At 39.4% G+C, this 23,302-nt stretch overlaps 1 protein-coding gene across 4 annotated transcripts in view; it reads right to left on the reverse strand.

Annotated features, from left to right (window-relative positions):
* Positions 1-440: 440 nt before the first annotated feature.
* MAN1A1 (mannosidase alpha class 1A member 1) overlaps positions 441-23,302 on the reverse strand; it is a 154,346-nt gene continuing 131,484 nt past the window's right edge. For all 4 annotated transcript variants that reach the window (XM_036318139.1, XM_036318141.1, XM_036318140.1 and 1 more), the window contains 7 exons: positions 22,844-22,967; positions 20,673-20,766; positions 14,543-14,658; positions 11,317-11,536; positions 9,643-9,815; positions 3,556-3,671; positions 441-3,189 (listed from right to left, as the gene is read on the reverse strand). In XM_036318139.1, the coding sequence (XP_036174032.1) occupies positions 3,066-3,189; positions 3,556-3,671; positions 9,643-9,815; positions 11,317-11,536; positions 14,543-14,658; positions 20,673-20,766; positions 22,844-22,967 (967 nt within the window). In that variant the 3' untranslated portion in view covers positions 441-3,065. The remainder of the gene's footprint in view (positions 3,190-3,555; positions 3,672-9,642; positions 9,816-11,316; positions 11,537-14,542; positions 14,659-20,672; positions 20,767-22,843; positions 22,968-23,302) is intronic.

Consider the following 23,302-nt stretch of genomic DNA (forward strand, 5'->3'; position numbering starts at 1 on the left):
CCTGGTGTCCCCAGAACCCGGTCAAGCCCCAAAAGGAGGGGCAGGTCAAATCCTAGTGGCCTGCTCCCTGAACAGAATTTCACTTGTCATTTCACACTAAATGCTGCTTTGTTTTGTTTCAGTGGTACGGCGAGAATGTAAACGTAAGCACAACGATCATACTTCATGCTATTTCTGACACCAACTCCCCCCCCTCCACCCTACAGGCCCTGGTGTTGAACATGTTAGATTCTTAATAAAGGTATTTGTTTAACCAAAGGCCATGCATGCAAAATTATTTGCAAGTTAAAGTTTTTAATAGAAAATGTTTCCTTGTCAGGATACTCTGGGTGTGGTATGAAACCACTACTCAGATCTAATGTCTTTATTTGCAACTCTACACACTCACCCCTACATATATTCAAAAACTTACTTAAAAGGAGAAAAACATAACAAAGGAGGAGATATATTAAAAGGCTTTATTCACAATAGAGAAATTTTACAAATATAGTTTTTAAAAATTATGTGTCAATCTATTATGTTTCCCATAACATTAAAGATTTATATAAAGTTGGAAATGACAGAATGGATTTATGCACAAATCAAAAACAATCATTGTAAAGGATGGACAACACAGATGAAGGAATTATATCAAACATCGAGTCCTGAAAATCGCCACACAATTTTTATGTGTAATATTAATTGCACAAAGTATAGCAAAAACACATACAGAGAATTAAGTACTATTTTAATTATTTGCCTTTTAGGTGAAATTGCTGCAAATGAATGAAAGACAGTGTCTACCTAAAGACATCAGTTGTTTAAAATAATTAACACAAAATATAACTTTAGTTAAATTACATCACTATAATATTAATCTCTTCTTTACATTTTTGTTGTTTTGGGACTTATGTTAAAAAAATCCAAGTTCTAGAATTGAAAACACTTTATTTTTGCCATTGGCAGAACAATGTCTAGTATAATCTTTTGGCCTACTTATACCAGGATACAAAAGGTACATTATAGTGCAGGGTGTACATAAACCTGATATTAAAATCCTACCTGCTGCAGAAATACATACCAGCTCTGTGCTCTTTCAAATCAAATTTAAATGCAAAGAAAAGAAGGTAACTTAAATTGTTAGCCCAAGGATGTTTATGTGAAAATTATAATCTAAATACATATGGCCTGGTTTTTGCAATAATCTTTTATAGTTTGCCTTTATGTTCTGGGACAAAAGAACTCTCACTATCCATTCATTTCATAAGGTGAGCAGACATATGAGTGGAAGATATTCTGGGACTCAAAACACACTGACTTGGCAATAATGATTTATTAAAGTAATGACTAATAATGATTTAATAAATTTTTAATTTACTAATTTTATTAATTTATTCTTTGTATACCAATGTACAATATAGAAAAAAAGAGCAGGTCACACAAAGTGGTCCTTTCAGACAAAAGAAATATTTTGAAACACCTTTAAAAGCTGAAAGACCTAAAACAATTAAGTCTATGGAGATCCAAGAAGATAACTGTCTTAAAAATATTAGGTTGAACCATATGAAATTGTTGACATTGGATAGTTTTTAAACTACAAATGCAGCAACTTCATATGCTTCAGCTTAATGCATGGGGTTGCACTGATCTATCTGACCACTGTAGGTGGAGAAAGCAGGTGGTTAAAGTCTTTGTACCTCAGAATATACATCACCATATTAGCTCTTGGGGTCATATATATATAATATGATCCAATATGATAAGAAAACACAAGGTATCACCAAATCTATTCTTGGGAAAAGCACTCATATCTCAACACAATGCTTTGAAGAACCATATCATTATTTTGATCTGCTATTGGATTGTGGGGGATTGGGAGCATCCATTCCTACATATTCTTTCCAAGCTGGGACATCTATATTGAATTTAACCAAAGTAGACTATATTCTTATTTGACCTAAAAGTTTATTAGATTTTTCTCAATTGACCATGAATAAATACATTGGTAAAGCTTCTTTCAGAGTTAATTCTGCTTTCATTAACTGAAATGAAATAATTTCTTATATTTGAGAAAGGGCCCTTGTTAAATCTGAAAAATCTGAGCCACATGTAATGTTTTCTTTACTTCAAGGGGAAAAAAAAGTTAAAGATGAAATGCAAATGCAAAATCATTTGAAATATTCATCCTCTCTTTAGAGATACCCGATTCTTCATATGTTCAGTAAAAAGCGAAAGCTAACACACTAAGAGTGATGCTATTTCCCTTTAAAAAACATAATTGAGCAATAGCAGAGATCTGCCAAACTTGCAAGCTCATTTTGCTGTGTGGTGAGGAATGGAAGAAATTAACCAGCACATGATCCAGAAATGACACAGGACATTTCAAGTAAAATTTGAAAATTAATTCACAAATTAGGAAACACTAACATAATTCACCAACAGAAATATACTGTGGTTCCAATGAAATGAGGTCAACATGAGATGATCTTTTTGGAATGGCATTCTATTTTGAATTAAATTGTAGGTAAAGTATTTTAGAAGACATTCTATCAAATAATGATAGACCCGCATACGGAGGCTGTCACAGTTATAAGATCTGTCTCTGGTGGATAGACAAACCATATTCACATGAAATTAAAAAGGAAAAAGCTTTTTTTATTATTTAATTTATTATTATGGCTTTTTGCAACATGGCAAAACATTACAGCTTAAAGCAGACACTATCTCCTCATAGAGGAGGAAAAAGTTTTGCAGTCAAATCAAAATTGTAATTAAGAGGTCACTGGTATACCATTTTATTCGGTCTAATAAAAATGATACTACACCTTTATGAATTCCAGAGAGAACAGATTATGTGAAATAAGAAAATCTGTGATCTACTGACTGAATACTAAAGGATATGATAAGGAATTTGCGTCCCATTTAAGCCTATGAGAAAAAACATAAAAGACTGCAAAACAATTTTAGAACTGAGAATAATCACAGACCTACTAATAAAATTCATCATGGGCCTGGATACCGGAAGAGGAACTATTAAGGTATGCAGTGATGGGAATGAGCAGAGTAAAATGTAACATGTCTTGTCATTATCCAGTGACTTCCACTTCTTTTTCATTAGTGCAGAGTTTAGGGAGAAGATGGGCCTCAGTATTGAAGATCCAATGTTCCAGGGGAAGTAGATCGTCGTCAGAAAATATTAAGTACAAATATCTAGAGGGAGAAACACGAGTGTATAAAACCACAAAGGCACAGCCCAAACCACATCGGTGTCTCCATTCATCCGAGGGAGAAATAGGGAGAATCAAGTATAGCAAAGCGTTGAGGGAATACACACATTAATGCAGAGTGAAGAAGCTGCTCTGGGCTTTGATCCTAGAGTACCAGAACCGTGAAAGCAGGCCCGAGTCAGCACACTCACACGATGACCGGGAACAAACCTGCAACCATCGCCATGCGCGTAGAATGGCATTCAGAGGCAGCCATGCGTGACAGTGCCTGAATGTGCTCATGATAAAGACATGGACAGAGGTCTGCCCAGCTCCCTCGGCCACATCCTTTCGGATGATTTTTACTCACTTTAGTGTCTCCGCCAGGAAGAAGCTCTGTTGCACATCATCGTAGCTGTCATGTTTGAGGTAAACATCCCTGAGGCCCGAGTAGCCCCCGCTCACCCTGCAGTGAGTCTCCAGAGCCTGGATGACCAAGAAGATGGAAAAAAATGGTCGCGAGTCAGGCAACCGATTGTCACTAATTTTTATCACTAGATTGTCAAATTCAAATAAAATAAGGATCCAAATTGAATTGCTAGATTGGTACAGCTTTAGCTGGAAATTAAAACAAACAAACAAACCCTATCCAATGTAAATACAAATAAAGCATGAAAAGTTAAAGGACGTATGGACAATATATCTTCTCACCTAATTAGAAACACTTCCACATTGACTTTTGGAATAAATTTTCAGTCATATTTACCATTTCCTAATATAATCTAGAGCAGGGTTCATCACACTATGGACCACAGGCTAAATCCCATCTGCTGTCTGTTTTGGTAAATGAAGGGTTATTGAGCCACAGCTATACTCACATGCTGTCTGTGGCTATTTCTTCGCTACAGTGACAGTTGAGTAGTTGGGTATGGCCCCCAAACCTAATTCTCTCCAGCCCTTACAGAAAACAGTTGCTGACTCCTGGTCTAGAAAGATTATTTATATCAAATGGGACTATAAACCCCTGGTGAAAAAAGTATGCTGGACCAAAAACAGCTGCTACAATAAGCAGAACATCTCATTGCTTAAAAATCAATTGTGGAGTACTAATTAGTGGTCCTGGTGAAAGAGATAAAAGTGGAAAACGGAAAGCAGTGGGAAAAATGTGGTTGGTATCTATTTCTAAAGCACATTTTTCTTTTCTTTGGTCTGGGATGGAAGAAGATGGGATGAATCCACTGGTAACTATCTAGGGAGAAAGGACCCTACATTCCTGTAGCTGTCTGACTATAATGAGTATTTGGATAAGAGAGATGGGATGGGCAGGGTTGGAAAGAAAATTTAGGAAACAACCTAAAATAACTTGCCTTCTACATTGTCAGCTGTCACTAAGTTGACTAGTCCTTGTATTTTGAAATTACATTGGCTGCTTTGTTAGTTAACAGGCCTAGTCAGTTCTAAAGAAGTTATTTCCTACTCACCATATCCTATTACTCTTATTAACTATACTATAAGTCACATCAAAATTGCCATCTGAAATCTGGTTCTAATTCATGTCATCTTAAATTTATTTTTCAGTTTTCTCTTATGAAATATAACCCTGTCCCTCTTTTTAAAATGTGTATAATTATACTCCATTTTTCTCCCATTCAGCCAACCTAGCAAAAAAAGATGGAGAACATAATTGAGATACTAGTTGAGAGAAAGATCGTTATTGGCTAGAAAAAGATTTTGGAGGAAAACATGGCTCTAAGAATGCAGAGACCAGAAAAGAGGGGAGAGAGAAGGTGAATCCCGTGAGCAGGGATGTGGCGCTGAGGGCTCAGCTCCCCTCTGCAGATGCTGGCAATGAGGACATTGACTTGGCACACCAGGGCTGGAGGGCAGAAGACATAGAGCATTTAATTACCAGGTTAAAGAAAATCTAACTGGCAGGCTCCATGCATAAAGAAAATGTCTCATGATTGGTACTTTTTAAAAGCCCCCGGGAAAATAAGATCAACTTCAAAAATGAAATGCTTTGATTATATTCTTCGTTGCACACAATGAACCAAGAGCGCAAAAGCCTACAGAAAGGGACTTTCAGGTCCAATTATTTTTTTCCTTCCTTCCTTTTCTGATCAAAGTTCCTTTTGATAAAAAGTTAAATACCAGATAAAATGGAGGTTAAAAATTGTTTGTAAAAAGAAAAAGATCCAGATTTAGAAGAAATGAGTAAGTTCATTATTATGGAACATAATGAAATCTTATTTCCTAATAAGATTTAACCACAAAGTTTTTTCTTGGTTTTTCTCTGGAAGTTCTTTGGCGATGAGCTAATGAGAGTGTCAGGCCGTTCTCCCTCCCATAGAGATTTCTATAAGCGCAATCATTTTTTGCTTTGGGGCTGGCGATGTCCAAAGTTTTTCCTCTTTTCAGTTCACCCCAGTTGTCCTTTCTCTCCCATAGTCCTAGTGTGGAGAGCCATAGTAGTTAAGAACACAACCTAAAGTTTTAGAGGAGGGAGTCGTGTCCCAGCTCTGGACTTGCTAACTGTGGCCTCAGAGGTCCCTGGACCCAGGCAGTGTTCCTGTGGTCCACATGGGGTTGTTGTGACAATAAAACAAGATAGAGACACAGTCAACACAGTACAGGGCCCTGTTAGAGGTCCAGAGAGGCCTAGCTTATTTAATTTTATTTTTTTAGGCTTTTGGTAAATAAATAAAAAAATGCTAAAGATGCATTTTAAATAAAAAGAAAAACCTTCATGTCAAGTCTAAATTTTAAGACTTTAGATGTGTAAATCTAGGGACAAGCAGCTCTCTTGAGCCCCCATAACAGACTCTGATCTTACAGAACCTCAACAGTGGAAGGATGTATCTACACAGTAGAGTCTGATCAGAGCATCATTTTACTGCAGTCTGTTCTTTGGATCAGTCTCTGGGCATAGGGACTACCTCAGTTTTAGTAAATGTTTACATTACTTATTAGTGACCATATGTGAAGGGGACTTGCTAATAGCAAAGAAAAGGAGGACAGGAGAATGTTTACACCGACTAGAGCTCTAAAACAAAAGAAGAAACACAAACCTGACTGCAAGCGACTGTACCTTTTTAGGGGGGAGCAGGTAAAAGAATAGTGAGCAGCATGAGTTAAGTCCTAAGCCGGAAAGCATCACTGTAAGAACAGAGAAGCCTTGTCTTATCTACCAGGTTAGAAAAACAGCTGATCAACGGAGATTTCCAAGAGTGGACCCCAGAGAACAACGCTAATAATAAGGCTCACTTGTTGAGTTTGGTCTGAGAACCAGGCAAAACAGACACACCAAAGAGTCTCAGAACAGGGATCAAGCCTGGGCAGGCAGAAGCAGACACTGGGAAGACAAATCATTCTCTGAGAGCCAAGATGCCCATGTGTAAAAGATTAGATTCAGGGAACTGGAGAAAAATGTGTGTGCAAATAAAGAAATGAACATTCCTACGTAAGGCTTATCCACAACTCTAGCCCAGTGGAGACATGATATAATCTACACATACCTACATCTATAGACATTATATAATCCATATTTACCTACACATGTATGAATGTATAGGTATAACTTATCGTAAGAGCTTTATCAGAATATTAATTATACATGTCTAATTAGAAGGAATTTAATGTAGTTCTTCATGACATTAAAGAGATGCCTCAATAGTCGTCAATGTAGTCGTTAACATTCGACCATAGTTTCCATGTAAGCCAGGAGTTTTCTAAATCTATTAAAGGAACAAGTTGACCACAGGCTGTAGGAATTAGCCCTCAGGAGAGAGGCTCCTGAGTCACAGTGCTCAGCCCTGCAAGAACACCCCTGGGACATGTCAGGAGAAGGTGGAGGAAAAGGGGGGAGGCGGGAGGAACAGCTGGCAGGAAGTGCTGTCTTCAGATAACTGAGGAGCTGAAATGTACAAGAGAGAGATTCTTCTTTCAAAAGCACAGAACTGTAAATTCTGGTTTTAAAAGGAGTAACTTCCTAATACTTCTGGTCATTAAAAAAAAATGACACGAATCACGTTATTAGTAGCATATTCCTTTTCGCTACAAAGTCCTTGAATTGATGAGGAATAGCCACCTGCGAAGATTGGCAGAGGAGTCTTTCCTTTGCGTGGAATCTGGACTTGGTGATTTCCAAGGGCCCCTATGTTTTAGTTTGGGTTCCCCTACAAACAGAGCATGAGTCATGGGTTGGATGCAGGAAATTTGGGGGGAGGTGATATCAGGAAGTGGGGAGAGTGAAACAGGGAAGTGAGAGGAGCCAGTGAAACGCGCTGTGTGCAACCAGGGCCTCCTCCCGCCTGCACCTCCAAGGAACCATGCAGAACACATCTCAGAACTATTCTCTGAAGAAGGAAGACTGGGAAAGCCACCCACCCACTCCAGTATCTCACTGGGGAGGGCTGCCCCTGGGACCAGGAACTCTCCCCCACTTCCCAGACCAGGGCCAGCTGCCTGGGGACAGCTGGGCAATGCTGCCAGCACACGGGCATCCCCCATCGCAGCTGTAACACCAACACAAGGGGCCGAGGGCATGCGACAGTGAAGTAAGTATTGCCTACTCTATTTCTGTGCTTTAGAAAAGGCAAGCGCCCCCAGCGCTCCCCCATCCCCACTGCGTCTCAAGTCCCAGCAGAAGTTACTAGGGGCAAAAACAGGAGGATCCCTGCACTGGGACGCAATGAAACAATTTCACATCATATCCTACACTAAGAGGGGGCAACAGGCAAAATTCCTAACACCTCACATCAACCTTCTTCCTTCACCAACAAACTCCACCGAAGAACAAGCAAATCATAGCTTCCTGCCCATATGGCAATAGAGATTTAGTAACCTTCCATTTTTGAGCAAGTCTCTGTCATACATTTTTCGCATTTTAACATCTCCAAAATTGTTGTGTCACAATTTAATTGGTAGGGCTGTACTTTCTTAGTAGTACATAAAATAATGGTGTTTTAGATTTGATGAAAAACATAATTCCTGCTATTTTTAATTTAAACTGATATTTCTAAGGTGAGTGCTAGCCTTAATTCCTTTGCTGGCTTATTGAAGACCAAAATAATTCCCTATCAACAAAGCTTAGATGAAATGTAATTTAAATACATTTTTCAGAGAAAATATGTCTAAAGAAATTGAAATTACCACTGACTAAATATAATTAGAAAACTGCAAAAAAAATATTTAAAAAGGCCTAAAGAATCGCTATTACTTAAAATGAGTGATGACTAGTGATAAGACAGACACTAAATGAACAGGGTGATAAGCAAGATTCAACGGCTTCCTGAGATATTAAATTTCACACTAAGGCAATATTCATCTAAGATTTCCTGAGAGAAGTTGCTCCTAATGGACTGTTTTTAAAGACAGCAAACTTTCTAAGAAAGAGTGTGGAGAATAAGAAAGTGTAATTAAAGCCTTTGCTTGTTCTCATTCCCTGAATTCCCTCCCAGTCCTTTCAGAATAAGAGCTCTTAAAATTAGACATTGTTTGATGCACACTCCGGAGGGTGCCTCCGCTGGCATCCACACACAATAGTTTAGTTTAGGAAGATGATATGCCATATTCGGCAGGAAGAGACCCAAGAGATGGCAAAGAATTAAATCAGCACACTGGACAGATGGAAAGCTTATCGACATTCAGAGAAATCTGAACTTGCAGAAAGTTGTTCTTCTACAGGTTATTTCTAAAACTAAGTAGCTAATTTACTCTAAGTCAGTGATGGCCAACCTTTTGAGCTTGGCGTGTCAGCATTTTGAAAAACCCTAACTTAACTCTGGTGCCGTGTCACATATAGAAATTTTTTGATATTTGCAACCATAGTAAAACAAAGACTTATATTTTTGATATTTATTTTATATATTTAAATGCCATTTAACAAAGAAAAATCAACCAAAAAAATGAGTTCACGTGTCACCTCTGACACGCGTGTCATAGGTTCGCCATCACTGCTAAGTAAAAGTATGTACTGTATTATCATTTAAATGCCCAAAGACTAATAGAGAATACACACACACACACACACACACACACAGTGTTTCTTGAAGTAGACAACAGGCAAGGGGTGACTATCACCAAGTTGCCTATAACCCTTTGTGGAATTAAGTGGTTATCACTTCTAGTCATGGAAACTTAATTTTATAATATACCTTTCTAGATAACTCCTTCAATATCTATCATCTATCTATCTATCTATCTATCTATCTATCTATCATCTATCTATCTATCTATCTATCTATCATCTATCTACCTATCTATATTAAGCAAAGCTGAAAAGCTGAAGCCAAATATGCAGGATGACCTAAATGAAAACACTCAGTCCTGAATGGAAAAAGTCTGGTCAAAACTTTAACAATTACAGAAAAGCTGATATGCTAGATTTATCTGTACATGCCACATTTTTTCCCTGAGACATTTATCTATATGAAACACAAGCAAATTAAAATTTTACCTCTACAGCTTCCCAGGCCCATTTCCTGTACTTTGGATCATGAGTCAGTCGCCACATGTACATGTAAGTCTCAACAACCTCTGGCCGTAGAATGTAGTATTTTTCATTTTGCCTTGTAGCAATGGCTTCAACACCACCATCGAATCTGAAAGCTTCTGGTCCCAGTTTCACAACTAAAGAATATGGAATGGGTAACAAAGGTTATTGTCTTGAACAATGCATAGTGTCTACCACTTAACTAAAACTAGAAAGTACTTTACAATAGTCAAGAACAATGACAAATCACTTTAAGAAATAGTTATAAACATATCTCTATATCTAAAAGGCTAAGCCACCATCTGACCAGTAGCTATGACGTGCAATGACCACCTGGGGGCAGACGCTTTGACCAGTAGCTATGATGCGCACTAAGCACCAGGGGACAGACGCTCAACGCAGGAGCTGCTGAGCTGCTGTGACTTGGCAGTGGCCGTTCTTGGGCGATGCACCCGGAACCAGAGAGGAGGGAGCCTGATTCCGGGGTGCATCACCCGAGAATTACCCTCTCACAATATGGGACTCCTCGGGGGATGTCAGAGAGCCGGTTTCGGCCTGATCTGGAGACCAGGCCGAGCGACCCCACCTGCCAGAGGGACCTCGCTCACTCCACAGTTGACCTTTAAGCTGTGATGTCACCTCAGGTGTGGCTGGCTGGGGAGGGACCATGGGAGGTTGGCTCCAGGGTGTGCCCGGCCTGTCCCGCCCAGTCCCACCCCACTGGCCACCTTCTAATTAATTTCCTTTCAATGTGCACTGGGGCACTAGTAAATAATACTCAATATACATTTTTTTTTGTTAATCCTCCCCTAAGGATAGTTTTTACATTGATTTTTAGAGAGAGTGGAAGGGAGGAAGGAAGAGGGGCAGGGAGAAGAGCAAGATAAAGAGAAATATTGATATGAGAGATACACATCAATTGGTTGCCTCCCACCCATGTCCCATCTCGGGGTGGAGGATTGAACTTGCAACCCAGGTACATGGGAATAGAACTCGTGGCCCTTTGATTTGAGGGCCAATAATCTAACCACTGATACACACCGGCCAGGGCTATTTAATATATTTTTTAAATTCAGTCATCTAAGGTAATGATTCTATATTTTCTTTCATTTAACCAACAGTTATTGAGCACCCAGTGGATAGGTGCAAGGCCCCAGGAAATACCTTATAAGCTAGCTAGAAAATCTGGGGATTGTTAAGTCATTATGTCATGAAAGGTTATTTAATCTTTGTGCTTCAAACCCTATTTTATAAGGAGGGAGTCAAAGTCAAAATCATATTCATAGAGACACTGGAAAGATTAATGATAATTTACAAAAATATATTACATCTCTTTAGCAGTGAGACAGAAACTCTTACCCAATGTATTTACCTAAAGCAAGGCCAATAAATTAGACTGGCCTAATGTTTTATTGCCTGGATTTCCATTTCTTGGCAAACTAAGAGTAAATATTTTTATGTAGCAAAGCAGTATTTTTTAAGCTGAAAATATACATTCCTTTAATATATTAATCATGATTGTGAGGTTTCATCAGGCACAGTGGATATTCTTTTGAGGGCAACAATGACCAAGTTCTTTACTGAACGAAATAAAAGCATGTGGCAATAGACTGTAGATGAAGAATAACATGTACTCACATGTGCGATTGTAAGATTCATGGCAGGTACGGGCAATCTCAGCTCCGAGCTGAAGGTAGTGCTGGGTCAGGCCCTCGGGAGCATCATCTGCCCCCAGAGCAAACATGCCTCCAGCAAAGCAGGTCAGATGGCCCATCTTGTGCTCTAGGAGGCCGCCTTTCCACTCTGCGATGTAAGTCAGCCCCCTACTAGACTTGCGGATCAAGTGAGTCTCGATTGCCTGAAAATAACGCTTATTTTCAGCATTTGTAATCTCTTCTCAAATTTATACAAAAACATGTACCCCCCCCCCCCACACACAATTACTTCATAGCAGACTAGGGCTATAACAGTGTCTGTACCTTTTATACTATTATCAAAAAAGAAGGGTTTTTAGGAAGCACATTTGGGAATAGTAGACACAGATAAAACTTGTGATAGAGAAGAATAAATTAAAATGAATACACAGGCAGATAAAACTTTCTCTACCTTTATTATAAGCAAACAAATGAAATTAAGATGGTAATAAATAAATAAACATACTGCTGTGCTCATTTACTGTGGTTAAGCTAATTTTATTGATGACCCAGTTATTACATTAATATTTCATTCTTACTTAATGCAACTGAACATCTTAGCTATTTACACTCCTCAGAGCACAAATTGCAATAAAGTCCTTCAAGCAGATGCCTGTTCATCACCCAAGAAATTATTCTTTCTACATAGCAAGAGCAATAGCTTTTGAGCATGGATTAGAGAAACATTATTACCCTGTTATGGATCCTGCATAAAGCACTATATTATTTTTGGCATGATTCTGACCAAATTGCTACTTCTCAATATAAAGTTGGCAACTGAGTTCCAAGGCCTCCACAGCAATGTTTGTATGACAGTTGGCAAATATAAGTTAATACAGAGGATGGAAAAGTAGCTCTAAAAAAATGTAGTGTCAAGTCTATAGAGAATTAATTAGGAAAAAGGAGTATTGTATATTTTGTGATTTTTATCCTTCTATATTAGGAAACAATTAGTTTGATGAAGCCTGTAGAATCCTAATTGTCTAATATAGCATCTGCCCAGGTACTGATCACTCCAATGGCCCTGTGACAGGGTGAGCATCTCTCACTGTGGATTCTTAGTATGGTCTCCAGAGAAGGCCATGATAGCCAATAAAAAGTTCAGGGTATTTTATTATTAAAACAACCCCCCCCAACAAACAAACAAACAAAACAAAACAAAACAAAACAAAAAACCCATACCACTCTTGGATTAAAGACTTTCTAAAACCAACTTGCAGCTAAAACTGATGAACTACATCTCTACCAACTCAACTGTACAGAACAACAATGCAAGGTACCCTCTCCATAACAATGATCTATCTCTGTAAGTACAACCAGACAAAGAAACTTTGCTCTGTAAGACATGGCTACTTGTCACAATCAGAAGTTTAAGTGTTCTATCTGTGCTTTCTTAGTCAAAAGCACAATGGATTGAAAGTGCTTTTACTATTAAGAGAAACAAGAAACACCTTGACTTCAATTGTTCTTAATGGATCCTTCCTGTCAATGGTTTGTCTAAATACAGTATGTTAAAAGCTGTTTGGGTACAGTTCTAGAAACTGAGGGAAAATACTTCAAAGCATATTTTAAAGTTGCTCTTCCTGGAACAGCAGGTCTTAGGGGGCAAGGATGAGAATAATTAAAATGTCTGCCAGGATAGTAATTAAAAAATGACACAATGGAAACCACACTGTATGGAGAGGAACTCCCTAGGTTAAAACCTAAACCTCATAGGAACGAAGAAAAAGAAACCTGGAAGAGGCCGTGCGGGCCTATCCTAGTAGATAGGTTTTTGATGTCCATCATGTGCCTGAATAAAGGCTGTGCTAAATGCAGGCCCGGGTCCTAGCTAAGGGGTTTTTGTTCTCATATGTGAAATAGCAGAGTTGTAGCTGCTCTATTAGGGAAGCTCCCTATTGGCCTTGAGTGAGGACCAATGTGGCACTTACTCTGGTCAATCAAAGCAACGCAAGTTGCATTTATATTCAAATAAATAAATCAGTCTATATCAAAACCACTCAGACCTCTTCTGAGGGAGACCAATTTTAGAACAATGGCTGCATTTTTGGAATTTCAAATTTCCATTTTTTCTCTCCTCTATTACTCTAAATTATATAAAAAATTACTATTCTAAATTATAAAAAAGAATTCTAAGCAGTCAATTTTTTGATGGCTTCACCATTATTTTACAACATTATTTGAGATGTCTTAATAATAATTAATATTAAAAAATATATGTAAACATATAAACTACTTTTAACAATCAGAAGTGCACTTGATTCTGCTACAAAATTCTTTCCTGAAAAGCTGGGTACAAGTTCAGTTATTTTATATAAAATAATTTTCTTTCTTTACTGTATTTACTTTCAAATTTTATTTTCATTTTTGACTGAGGTTTAGTTTACTCTCACACTGGCCACTTCCTAAAGACTTTGCTAAGTAGTTTCTGACTTACCTCCCTAACTTACTGCCCATAAAGAAATATATGCATGTAGTATAGAAATCCTATTCACAAATAAATCCATAGTGGTGAGGTGCTGACACAATTTTAATCTGAATTTTGATTTCACACTCAACCTGAAGTTCAGTAATGCAATCTGTAACACAGGTGAATAACATCTAAACTACTATGAGGAAACAAACTAGTACTTTAGAGTATCTACTTCTTAGCATACAGTTCGCAATTCAACAAGGGTTTGTTCCCTCTCATTCCTCCTCCATTTTAAAGGACCTCTGAAAACTGTTAGTAATATTAGGGTGATTTCAGATTTTTATTTGAGAGTACTGTCCACATACCTCCGGAGATAAGTTTATTCCAAATGTCTAGGTAGGCAATTTTAACTTAGTCAATTTTCAGAATATAAATTCAGGATTTTTTCCTCTCCATAATGGTAATGGGCTCCAAGCACAAAAATATCCTTTTTTTTTTCAGATGTGCAAACATTTTCCTTTCAGATATGTAAACCTTCACTGAGGTTTGAACTATGTAAAAAAGTTAACTGCCCTCTGAGAACTACATACATCAAGTATGTTGACTACTGTTATAGTTGTGCTAGCAGATGGTTCCTAACTGGAAATAATCTGTAACTCACTTATGTAGTATTCCATTATTTTTCATTAAAGCTTGATTGAATAAGTAAGTTACAAGTCAGAGCTGAGTGGCAACATGATTTAACTATTGGGTTTACCTGAACAGCATCAAAATACATCTGCTTAGCTTCCAGATCTGTCTTGTCAGACATTAACCATGCCTTTAGCAAATATTCATAAAAGCTGTCTCCGAGTCCTCCAACTGATACATGATCTGTAAGGGAGGGAAATGAATTTTAGAGTGATTCAGCCTTTAATTCAGATAATGCAGCAAAATCACATTAGCTACTAGGATGCAAAACTCTACGTCAACTGCAACTCAGTGTTACATTCAAATTCCAACAAATCTCTTGTTTTCAGAAAGACATTCTGAAATGAGCAGATGTGCTGTTAACTAATGCGATGTACTCTAAATAATTACCAGGGTAATTTTGTAAGCAGGAATATATATAATCCCCCCCTAATTCCAAAAATCTGGTTCTCTAGTAAAAATACCAAATTAAAATGTTTCACAGTATATATTCTAATAAATATTTGTTTAGCTCAATAATATAAACCATGGCAAAGCTATGAGTATTAGCAAATCTTTTAAAAAAAGTGGTTTGCAATAAAACCAGAAGGATCAAACACCTTGGGTGGGGTGCTAAGAAAGAAGATAGTGGCAGGCGCTTCTCTTCCTTACACATCATTTCTGCAATCCTCCGCTGCCATTTATTATGCCAGATCCACTACATACAGGACCAACAATCTTGCAACTTGTAGGGTAGGTACCCTCATTAAAAATGAGAAACCTGAGCCTCACAGACGCTAAATGAGATTACAACCTTCTGATTCGTCCCATTTGATTTGACTCATACAGAGGCTGGCCTGTGGACCTGCTTGCTCTTCACCAGATAACACGACATGGGTCCCTTTGCCCTTTATACTTTTATTTTTCAAGCATGTTTAGCTACAAAGACAGACAACTGAAGAACTCATAGAGAACATGAGCATTAAAAAGATGCACTTATTTTGGAAAATTGCATTGAGTGGCTACTCAGTAAACAATTGAACAAAGCAAAACTTCTAAGTCAATCTTAATAGGGACCACATCTATTCACGCTAGAAGGGCTATATCTGTTAAGTGGTTAAATATGGATTTTATTATAAAAGTCCAGAATAATAGTTTTAATTTTAATGTAAAATGAGTGTTTTTACAATTGTAAAGCTGGTTCTTAAAACAGCAGTGTTTGAAGTGACCTTTACAGTTTCCTAAATAAATCACCACAGAAACCTCTGACATTTAAAAATTAAATAGACGAAGACCTATCTCATCAATAATGAGCCCTGTTGTTATAAACATGATTGCAGGAGACAAATGCAAGTGATGCATGGTCAGGCAGGTCACTGTCCGGCTCCTGTCAACATAACAAGGCCTGAAGGAAACAATAGGAAATGATGGCCATGATCCAGACGGGTCCTCTGAGTTAAAGCAATGAGAGTTGAAACCCAACAGCCAGAAGCAGTGGCTTCATTTTTTGAGCCCCCCTCCCCCCAACTCCTTGGGTTATGATTCTATAATAGATGCAAGAAGCAATTTTGGGCATTTGGTGATTTTAAAAAAAAAGGATTACATATTATTACATGTATTTTAACTATTTTTAAGTAAATGCTAGTTTATTTTTTACTTTTTTAATTTCCTGCTTATAAAATTTTCATGTTAGGAAAGAATAAAAATAAAAGAAATAGAGGAGAGAAAGTCCTTTGAGATTTTAGCATCTCACTCACTAAGCTTTCTCTGGTTTTGGATGACTGTTTGTGTTGGCAACAGGGTCCTGTGTAAACATCTTCATGGGTGTAGGAGAGAACATGCTGGATTTGGCCAGCAGGAAGGGGCCGCCTATTGCTAGAAAGAACATATGTCGTATTTTTATTCCCAAATGCTCTAAGGTAATGTGTACTATTGTCACTCAATTATTATGTTCTTCTCTAAAGGGGGGTAATTTATCCTTTTCTTCCCAATAGAAATAGGTCCCATAAAAGGATTCCTAATAATTAAAGAGAGAGAAAATGGCAAAAGAAGAAGACAAAAAGAATACTTAATAGCCTCTTTATAATTTTGTTGACTTCAATCTGAATCTGAATGTCTCTCCTCAGAGCAATCCCCCAGTGATGCTAGTGGCACTATATGTATGTTAGTGTTGTTATATTAATCAGAGAAGGGTGATAATTATTGTTTATTGATTACGGAGCCCCACATCTGGTCTCAACAGCCACCAGATCTCTTTCTATGATTAGTGACCAGGACCAGATGCTGCCTCTTAGTCACAACTGAAGAGCAAGGAAAACTGCTCCAAGAGAATAAATAGAACCACTATTAAGAGCAGAGGCAGAAAGATAGTCAGTTTGGATACAGAGTGCATGAATGTCCACAAAATTCACGTTAAGTGAACACCTACTGGAGCAAGATACCGTGTGCTGGGTTAGCAAATATGACTAAGACGAAGTCATAGCCCCCAAAAGTTTGGGTCTCTAGGTTGAGGGGTAAGTATCCAAATCATTAGGAAAAGGCCTGTAACTGGAAAGTACCCGAAGTGTTGGGACGAGGAGGAAGAAGGGGGGGACTAGAGAAGGAACGGGTGCTGACAAATTCCAACCGGGGTCGTGAACAAGGTCTCCCAGAAGAAGTGGCAATCGAGCTGGGCCTTGGTAGAGTCAGAAGGAAACAGAACAAGCACAAATCCGGGCACGGCCAAGCAGGCCTTGAATGAAGAATAAAAAAATAAGTCTTCCTTGTGGTTGGAACCCCGGATAGGGTCGGGGAGGAGAGACAGGGGACTCATCAACACTGTTTGTTTTTCCACCAGGAAACTGACCCATAAGCAATCCAAATATAAAGGGCTCTTTGTACCAGGAAACATGGCCAAAGAGATAGTATATTTGTGACCCAGAAGGTGAAGCCAGGATGTTCAAGTACAACGGACTCTTTTGTCCCTTTCCATAGTGACTCCTAAACCCTAAGTCACGGGGGGAAAAAACCCCAGTAAATCCTCAGATTTTTCTTCAACTTTTGAATTTTCATGAGAAAGAGAACTCTAAAAACCCTGTCCTTTTAGAGAATCACATCTGGCCATTTTGTCCTTAGAAAGCTATTCCAGTTCTGCTTTATCCAAATACTCCAGTGGCCCTCAAACTTTTCATGGTCTTAGCACCCCTTTACACTTAATAAAAAATCCTCACCTGAGGATATTTTCCCATTTCTTTCAGATACAGTAGAGGGTGGGGAAGAGGAGACAGAAGCGTCGATCGATGTGAGAGAGACACACTGATTGACTGCTTCCAGCTCGCACCCCTACCGGGCCAGGATGGAGCCTGCAACTGAGGTATGTGTCCTTGACCTGGAATCGAACCCACCACCCTTTGGTGTGTGGGCTGAAGCTCCAACCACTGATCGAAACCGGCCAGAGCACCCCCTTACCCTTTCAAAAATGAATAAGCACTCCAAAAAACTTGTTTCTGTAATATTACCAATATTGACAATATCGGAAATTAAAATAGAATTTAATACATTTTCTTAATATATTTAAAGCCATAATAATATACCCCTTATAAATTTTTTTTCATAAAAATGTTATATTTTTTAAAAAAATAATTAGTGAGAAGAGTGACACTATTTCATATTTTTGTAAATCTCTTTGACGTTTCCTGTTCTAGAACACAGGTGGATTTTCATATCTGCTCTACATGCCACCTATACTATATGTTGTCCTGGCTAAAACAGATGAAAAAACTCAGTCTCACAGTTATACAGCTGGAAAAGGGAAGAATATTTAAGGCTTTTCAGATTATTGTGGATACTTTTCTTTGATACTACAACAAAACTGGACAAGTAGGTTTTTTTTAAAGGTTAGAGTGTTTTAAAAGTTGCAGTGTAGAATTAGAAACCACATCAATGCATTTTTGTGCGGTTGCATTAAAATCCATTGGTCTCCCTTGTGCTTTGAATGGATCTTTTACGTGATTTTGTAAAAGCATGCTTTGGTCATTCGGAAAATATTGCTCACTTGAATTATGCAGATCTTCTACATGTTGACACATTTCATTATACATTTGTTAGTGTCTCCACCAATCTCATCAGAACAGTCATCAAGTGTTGCTTAAAGGCAATGAGTTCATTCCTAGTGGCATATGCAAGTTTCCCAAGATTCTAATGTTCATGCAGAGTTCAAATGTTATCATCGGGACAGATACTGCCAGTTTTCCTTGAAGTGGACGGGCTCATTTTCAAGAACACATCTACGAATTGCCCAACTCGGAAAAACCAGCCTGTCTGCTGTTGTTCTTTCATGTAGAACTGGTGACCGTGAAACAGTAAGTTCAGCTCAGGACTCAGAGGATCACACAAGTGCTTTTCTGTGAGGCAACCCACTGTTCTTTATTAAGCAGCAGAAGTGCTTTAAGTGTACTTTGGATTTAATCACACAGAATATTACAAAGATGTGTATTCAATGGCTGAGATGTACTAGAACCAATAATTTACTTTTGCTTCATTATGAACATTCATAAGTGAAACTGGCTTCCCCCACCCCCCCTTCTTTTTCAAACTCGCTGTGAAGATTTCAAATGTGACGAATATTCGGAGCCTCTGCTATGGTTCTCACTTTAGTAGTTTCACCCATCAGTACTTTTGCAACCTAAGTGCAAATGTCAGCACTGTGGCAGACAGTCTTAATGTTATTATAAAAACACCTTTGACCTTGTGGACTCTCTGAAAGGTCTCAGGGATGCCCAGTGATTGGTGGACCACACTGAGGTTACGTGGCAACCTTGATTATGGTTTTATGATCTCAAAAGCTAGGCCTTTCCAAGCCATTACTAACACTCATAGATTTTAGCATTTTTTTCTACTAAGTTATTCTTTAAGCAAAGTAATTCTACAGCAGCAGTGAGGCACAGCCATCTAAGAATATATGGCATTTAAATATAATGAAAAAACTCAAATTAGAGTAAATTTTAAGGCATTTGAACACACTCGGCACAGCTAGGCATCTCACTTAGTATTCTTCACTGGCTCTCAGTTGCTGCTTCATCTACCACTGGTTTCCCAAATCCGCTTGAGGAAATTTCTCTCAACGACTCTGAATCATTACACCGCTGGTCAAAGTCTGCCAGGATCTCAACTGAGGGCTCTGGCACAATACTTTTCTCCTACCCTAAAGAGAACTTTACTGGCAAGACACCTGTACCTGCTGGCTTAAAATTAAGTAGAAAAAATATGCTGTTTGCTCTTTTATTTTCCCAACTCTTAAAGACTCAGGCTCCTCTCTCATCTTGTAGTCAAGCAGAAAGTAGCTGTTATGAAGTAGAATGATCTAGTTACTCTATAGAAAATCCTGATGTTAGTCATTAAAACAAAGGAACAATTCCCCCGCCCCCCACCCACATGTGTAGTTTGTTACAGGCTAACATCCTCCCACTACCCTGACTAGATCTTCCCTTTCTGATCAATAGCTTTAAATGTGCTTATATGTCCTCATGCTCACAGTTCTGCATGAAAAATAAACACTCTAGTTTCCTGGTAACACTTACAGTCTGTCTAGTGACAGAAGCCTATTTATTGAAGGAACCAGGTCTTCTTTCTCCTTTTCTAAACATTCTCCCAAATATACTGTGCTTCGTTCTGCCTTTTCTCTCTGTTACCAGGACAGTGCTGGGTACCATAAAGAGCTAAAGCAATGCTAATCTTTTTTTTCATTGTTGTTAATCCTCACCCGAGGGTACCCTTTCCATTCATTTTTAGAGAGAGTGGAAGGGAGGGAGGGGAAGTGAGGGAGAGAGATACATCAGTATGAGAGACACGTCGATTGGTTTCTTCCTACAGGCTCCCCAACCGGGCCGGAGATGTAACCTGCAACCCAGGTATGGCCCTTGACCGGGAACCGAACCCGAGACCCTTCTTTGCATGGGCCAACACTCTAACCCAGGGGTGGGCAAACTTTTTGACTCGAGGGCCACAATGGGTTCTTAAACTGGACCGGAGGGCCGGAACAAAAGCATGGATGGAGTGTTTGTGTGAACTAATATAAATTCAAAGTAAACATCATTACATAAAAGGGTACAGTCTTTTTTTTTTTAGTTTTATTCATTTCAAACGGGCCGGATCCGGCCCGCGGGCCGTAGTTTGCCCACGGCTGCTCTAACCACTGAGACACACCCAACAGGGCAAACAGTGATAATCTTTTGACTTACATTGACCCCACTGTCCACTACTGGGATTCAGATAGTTAGGGTAAAGGCCTTGTGGTTTCACCAGTTTATTCAGTACTGTCCGAATATTCATTACCTGCGATAGAAAATAAAATGTTACTGGGAAAACCCAAAAAACAATTTTGGTGCCATTCTTCTCTCTTTCTTGATAATAGTTTTGCATATTAGAAAAAAAAAGTTGATGAAGGTTGATTTAAATGATGCAGAATTAGAACAAAGATAGTCGCTATCAGCTTACAAAAATAATAGGCAGCAAGTGAACACAGTCACACTGATCTGCCGCATGCCAGATGCCATACAAGGAACTAGTGACGTTTCAGTGGATGAGCAAAGTCCACACTGGTGGGATGAGAAAGACTTTGCATAAAGAAATATCATATCTGCAGTGTGAGGACTATAACCCGTGGTAGTAAGTGCTATGGAGAAAACACAGGATGGTAATAGGGCAGAAGGCTGCGGAGTGGTGAGCTGGGCGGGCTGGGGAGGCTGATGGAAGATTACTTGAGCAGGCATTTGAAGAAATGAAGCAGCAAGCCATGGGGAAATTGGAGGAAGAGCAACCAGGGTAGAGGGAGGAGCAAGGACAAAAGGCATGAAAAGAGAGTGGGTTGGGAGGACAGGAAGCAAAGGGGAGGCGCAGGCCTTGCAGGCCACGAGGGCTTCTGCTATGCTGGGGGCAAGAACTGAAGACATGTGTGTGTACCTGGTGTGACGGGTGCCAGAGAGTGAGTGGCAGTCAGGGGGCTACTGCACAGGCCAGGTGACAGATGATGGGTGCCTGCACCAGGGTGGCAGCAGACGAAACAGCACAGAGCCTAAGGGTTTCTTGATGCTTTGGACCTGATGTTTACCAGGGAGGAACCAGGGTGACCACTGGAGTTTGGGTCTGAGCCACTGGATGAACTGAGGTTTCAGTTATCCAGATGTGAAGACTGGAGTAGAAGCAGGTGTGGGGGCTGAGTCTGAGACGTTTTAAGGGGGAGCTAGGAGACCCCTGCAGGGATGGGGGACCTTTTTCTGCCAAGGGCCATTTGGATATTTATAACATCATTTGCAGGCCACAAAAAATGATCAACTTAAAAATTAGCCTGTTGTATTTGGTCAAACATTTAATTAACTCACCCCTAACGCCTTGGCAGGACCAGACCAAATGATTTTGCGGGCCTCATACGGCCCGAGGGCAACACATTCCCCAGCCCTGCCTCAGTGAAATGCTTAATAGGTACTTGGATTTGGAGTCTGGAGGTCAGGGGACAGGTTGAGACTGAAACGATAACTTTGGAGTCAATAGCAGATAGACAGCATGTAAACCCATGGGCAAAATGATGTATGGAGTGAGCACAAAAGGAAGAGGCCCAGGGTGAACGAAGTTTTCTAATGTTTAGAGGTCGGTGCGACGAGGAGGGTCCCAGACAGGAGAATGAGAAGCCGCACCCAGGAAGGAAGCAGACAAGCCACGGGCAGAGCGTCTCAGGGAGAGGGAGTGACCACGCACACCAAACGCTGAGAGGGCGAGGAAGACCAGGGTGAGGATGATGACTGGGTCTGGCAATGTGGCACTCACTGGTCACCGGGACAGGTGTGGATGGGAGAGTAGCTGGGCGGGAAAGCATTCAAGAAAGTGGGAGACAGAGAGGGAGGGTAACAAACAGGGACAACTCTTCCAAGGGATGATTCCGCTGTAACGAGGAGCAGAGACGTGGGGTGGAAGCTAAGGGCAGCGTGGTGGGGTGAAACGGATTTATTCAAATATCTATGTTTCTTTCTTAAAAATTAGAAATTAATTCAATAGCTACTTTGCATTCATATAATACCCTGAGTTTAAAAAGCCTTTCACATACTTGGTTCATATAGTCCATACAGCTTTATATATTTTTAGATAGGAAAAAAAGTTCGGAGAAAGTGACTTGATTGAGGTGTAGGGAATCAGCCATAGAAGCCAGGCGCTCTCATGCTGAGCTAGAATCATGCATGGAAAGACTGTGAGCTCACAGTTGGTTAAAGGAAAGGCGCATGTAACAAAACGTCATATAGGGCTGCTATATTAAACTTGGTTGTTCTTTTCCACATCCAATATTATCAAATCTCTCAGCAGAGGATACTATTTCTCATAAGCGATGCTTTGCAATGCAAGGCGTCGTGGAGAATCTCACCTTTTCAGCAAAGATGGGGTCTCCTGATAATTGGCTCAAGTGCATAAATTCCAAATGCAGGGTCCCAAATTCAGCCAGAATGCTGCTGCCTCCTGAGGCCCAGGGCCAGTTCCTTCCAATCCCACTAAAGAGGAGAAGAGATAGAAGAGTTATGGGTCAGACTAATTCCTTTTTTTCCACCGGCTCTACACAGTAGAAGTGAAAGGGACAGCTTTTGAGTAATGGCTTCTTAGCTCATAGTCCACTCTGCATATTTGAAAGCATAGTTGTCTTTGACTGGGTACCAGTCTCAGGCTTTCACTTCTATTTCCAAATTGAAAATTGGTGTTGACTTAAGTCACAGAGAAGTTGCTATGTGCTTGCTGGTGGTGATGAACAGATAAACATTTTGGAAGGTACATGTGTCATATAGAGATGTATACACATTCCAAGTAGAATATTAAACGAAATCATACCAAA

Source organism: Myotis myotis, unplaced genomic scaffold (genome assembly GCF_014108235.1).
Source record: "Myotis myotis isolate mMyoMyo1 unplaced genomic scaffold, mMyoMyo1.p scaffold_m19_p_7, whole genome shotgun sequence".
NCBI classification, from domain to species: Eukaryota; Metazoa; Chordata; class Mammalia; order Chiroptera; family Vespertilionidae; genus Myotis; species Myotis myotis.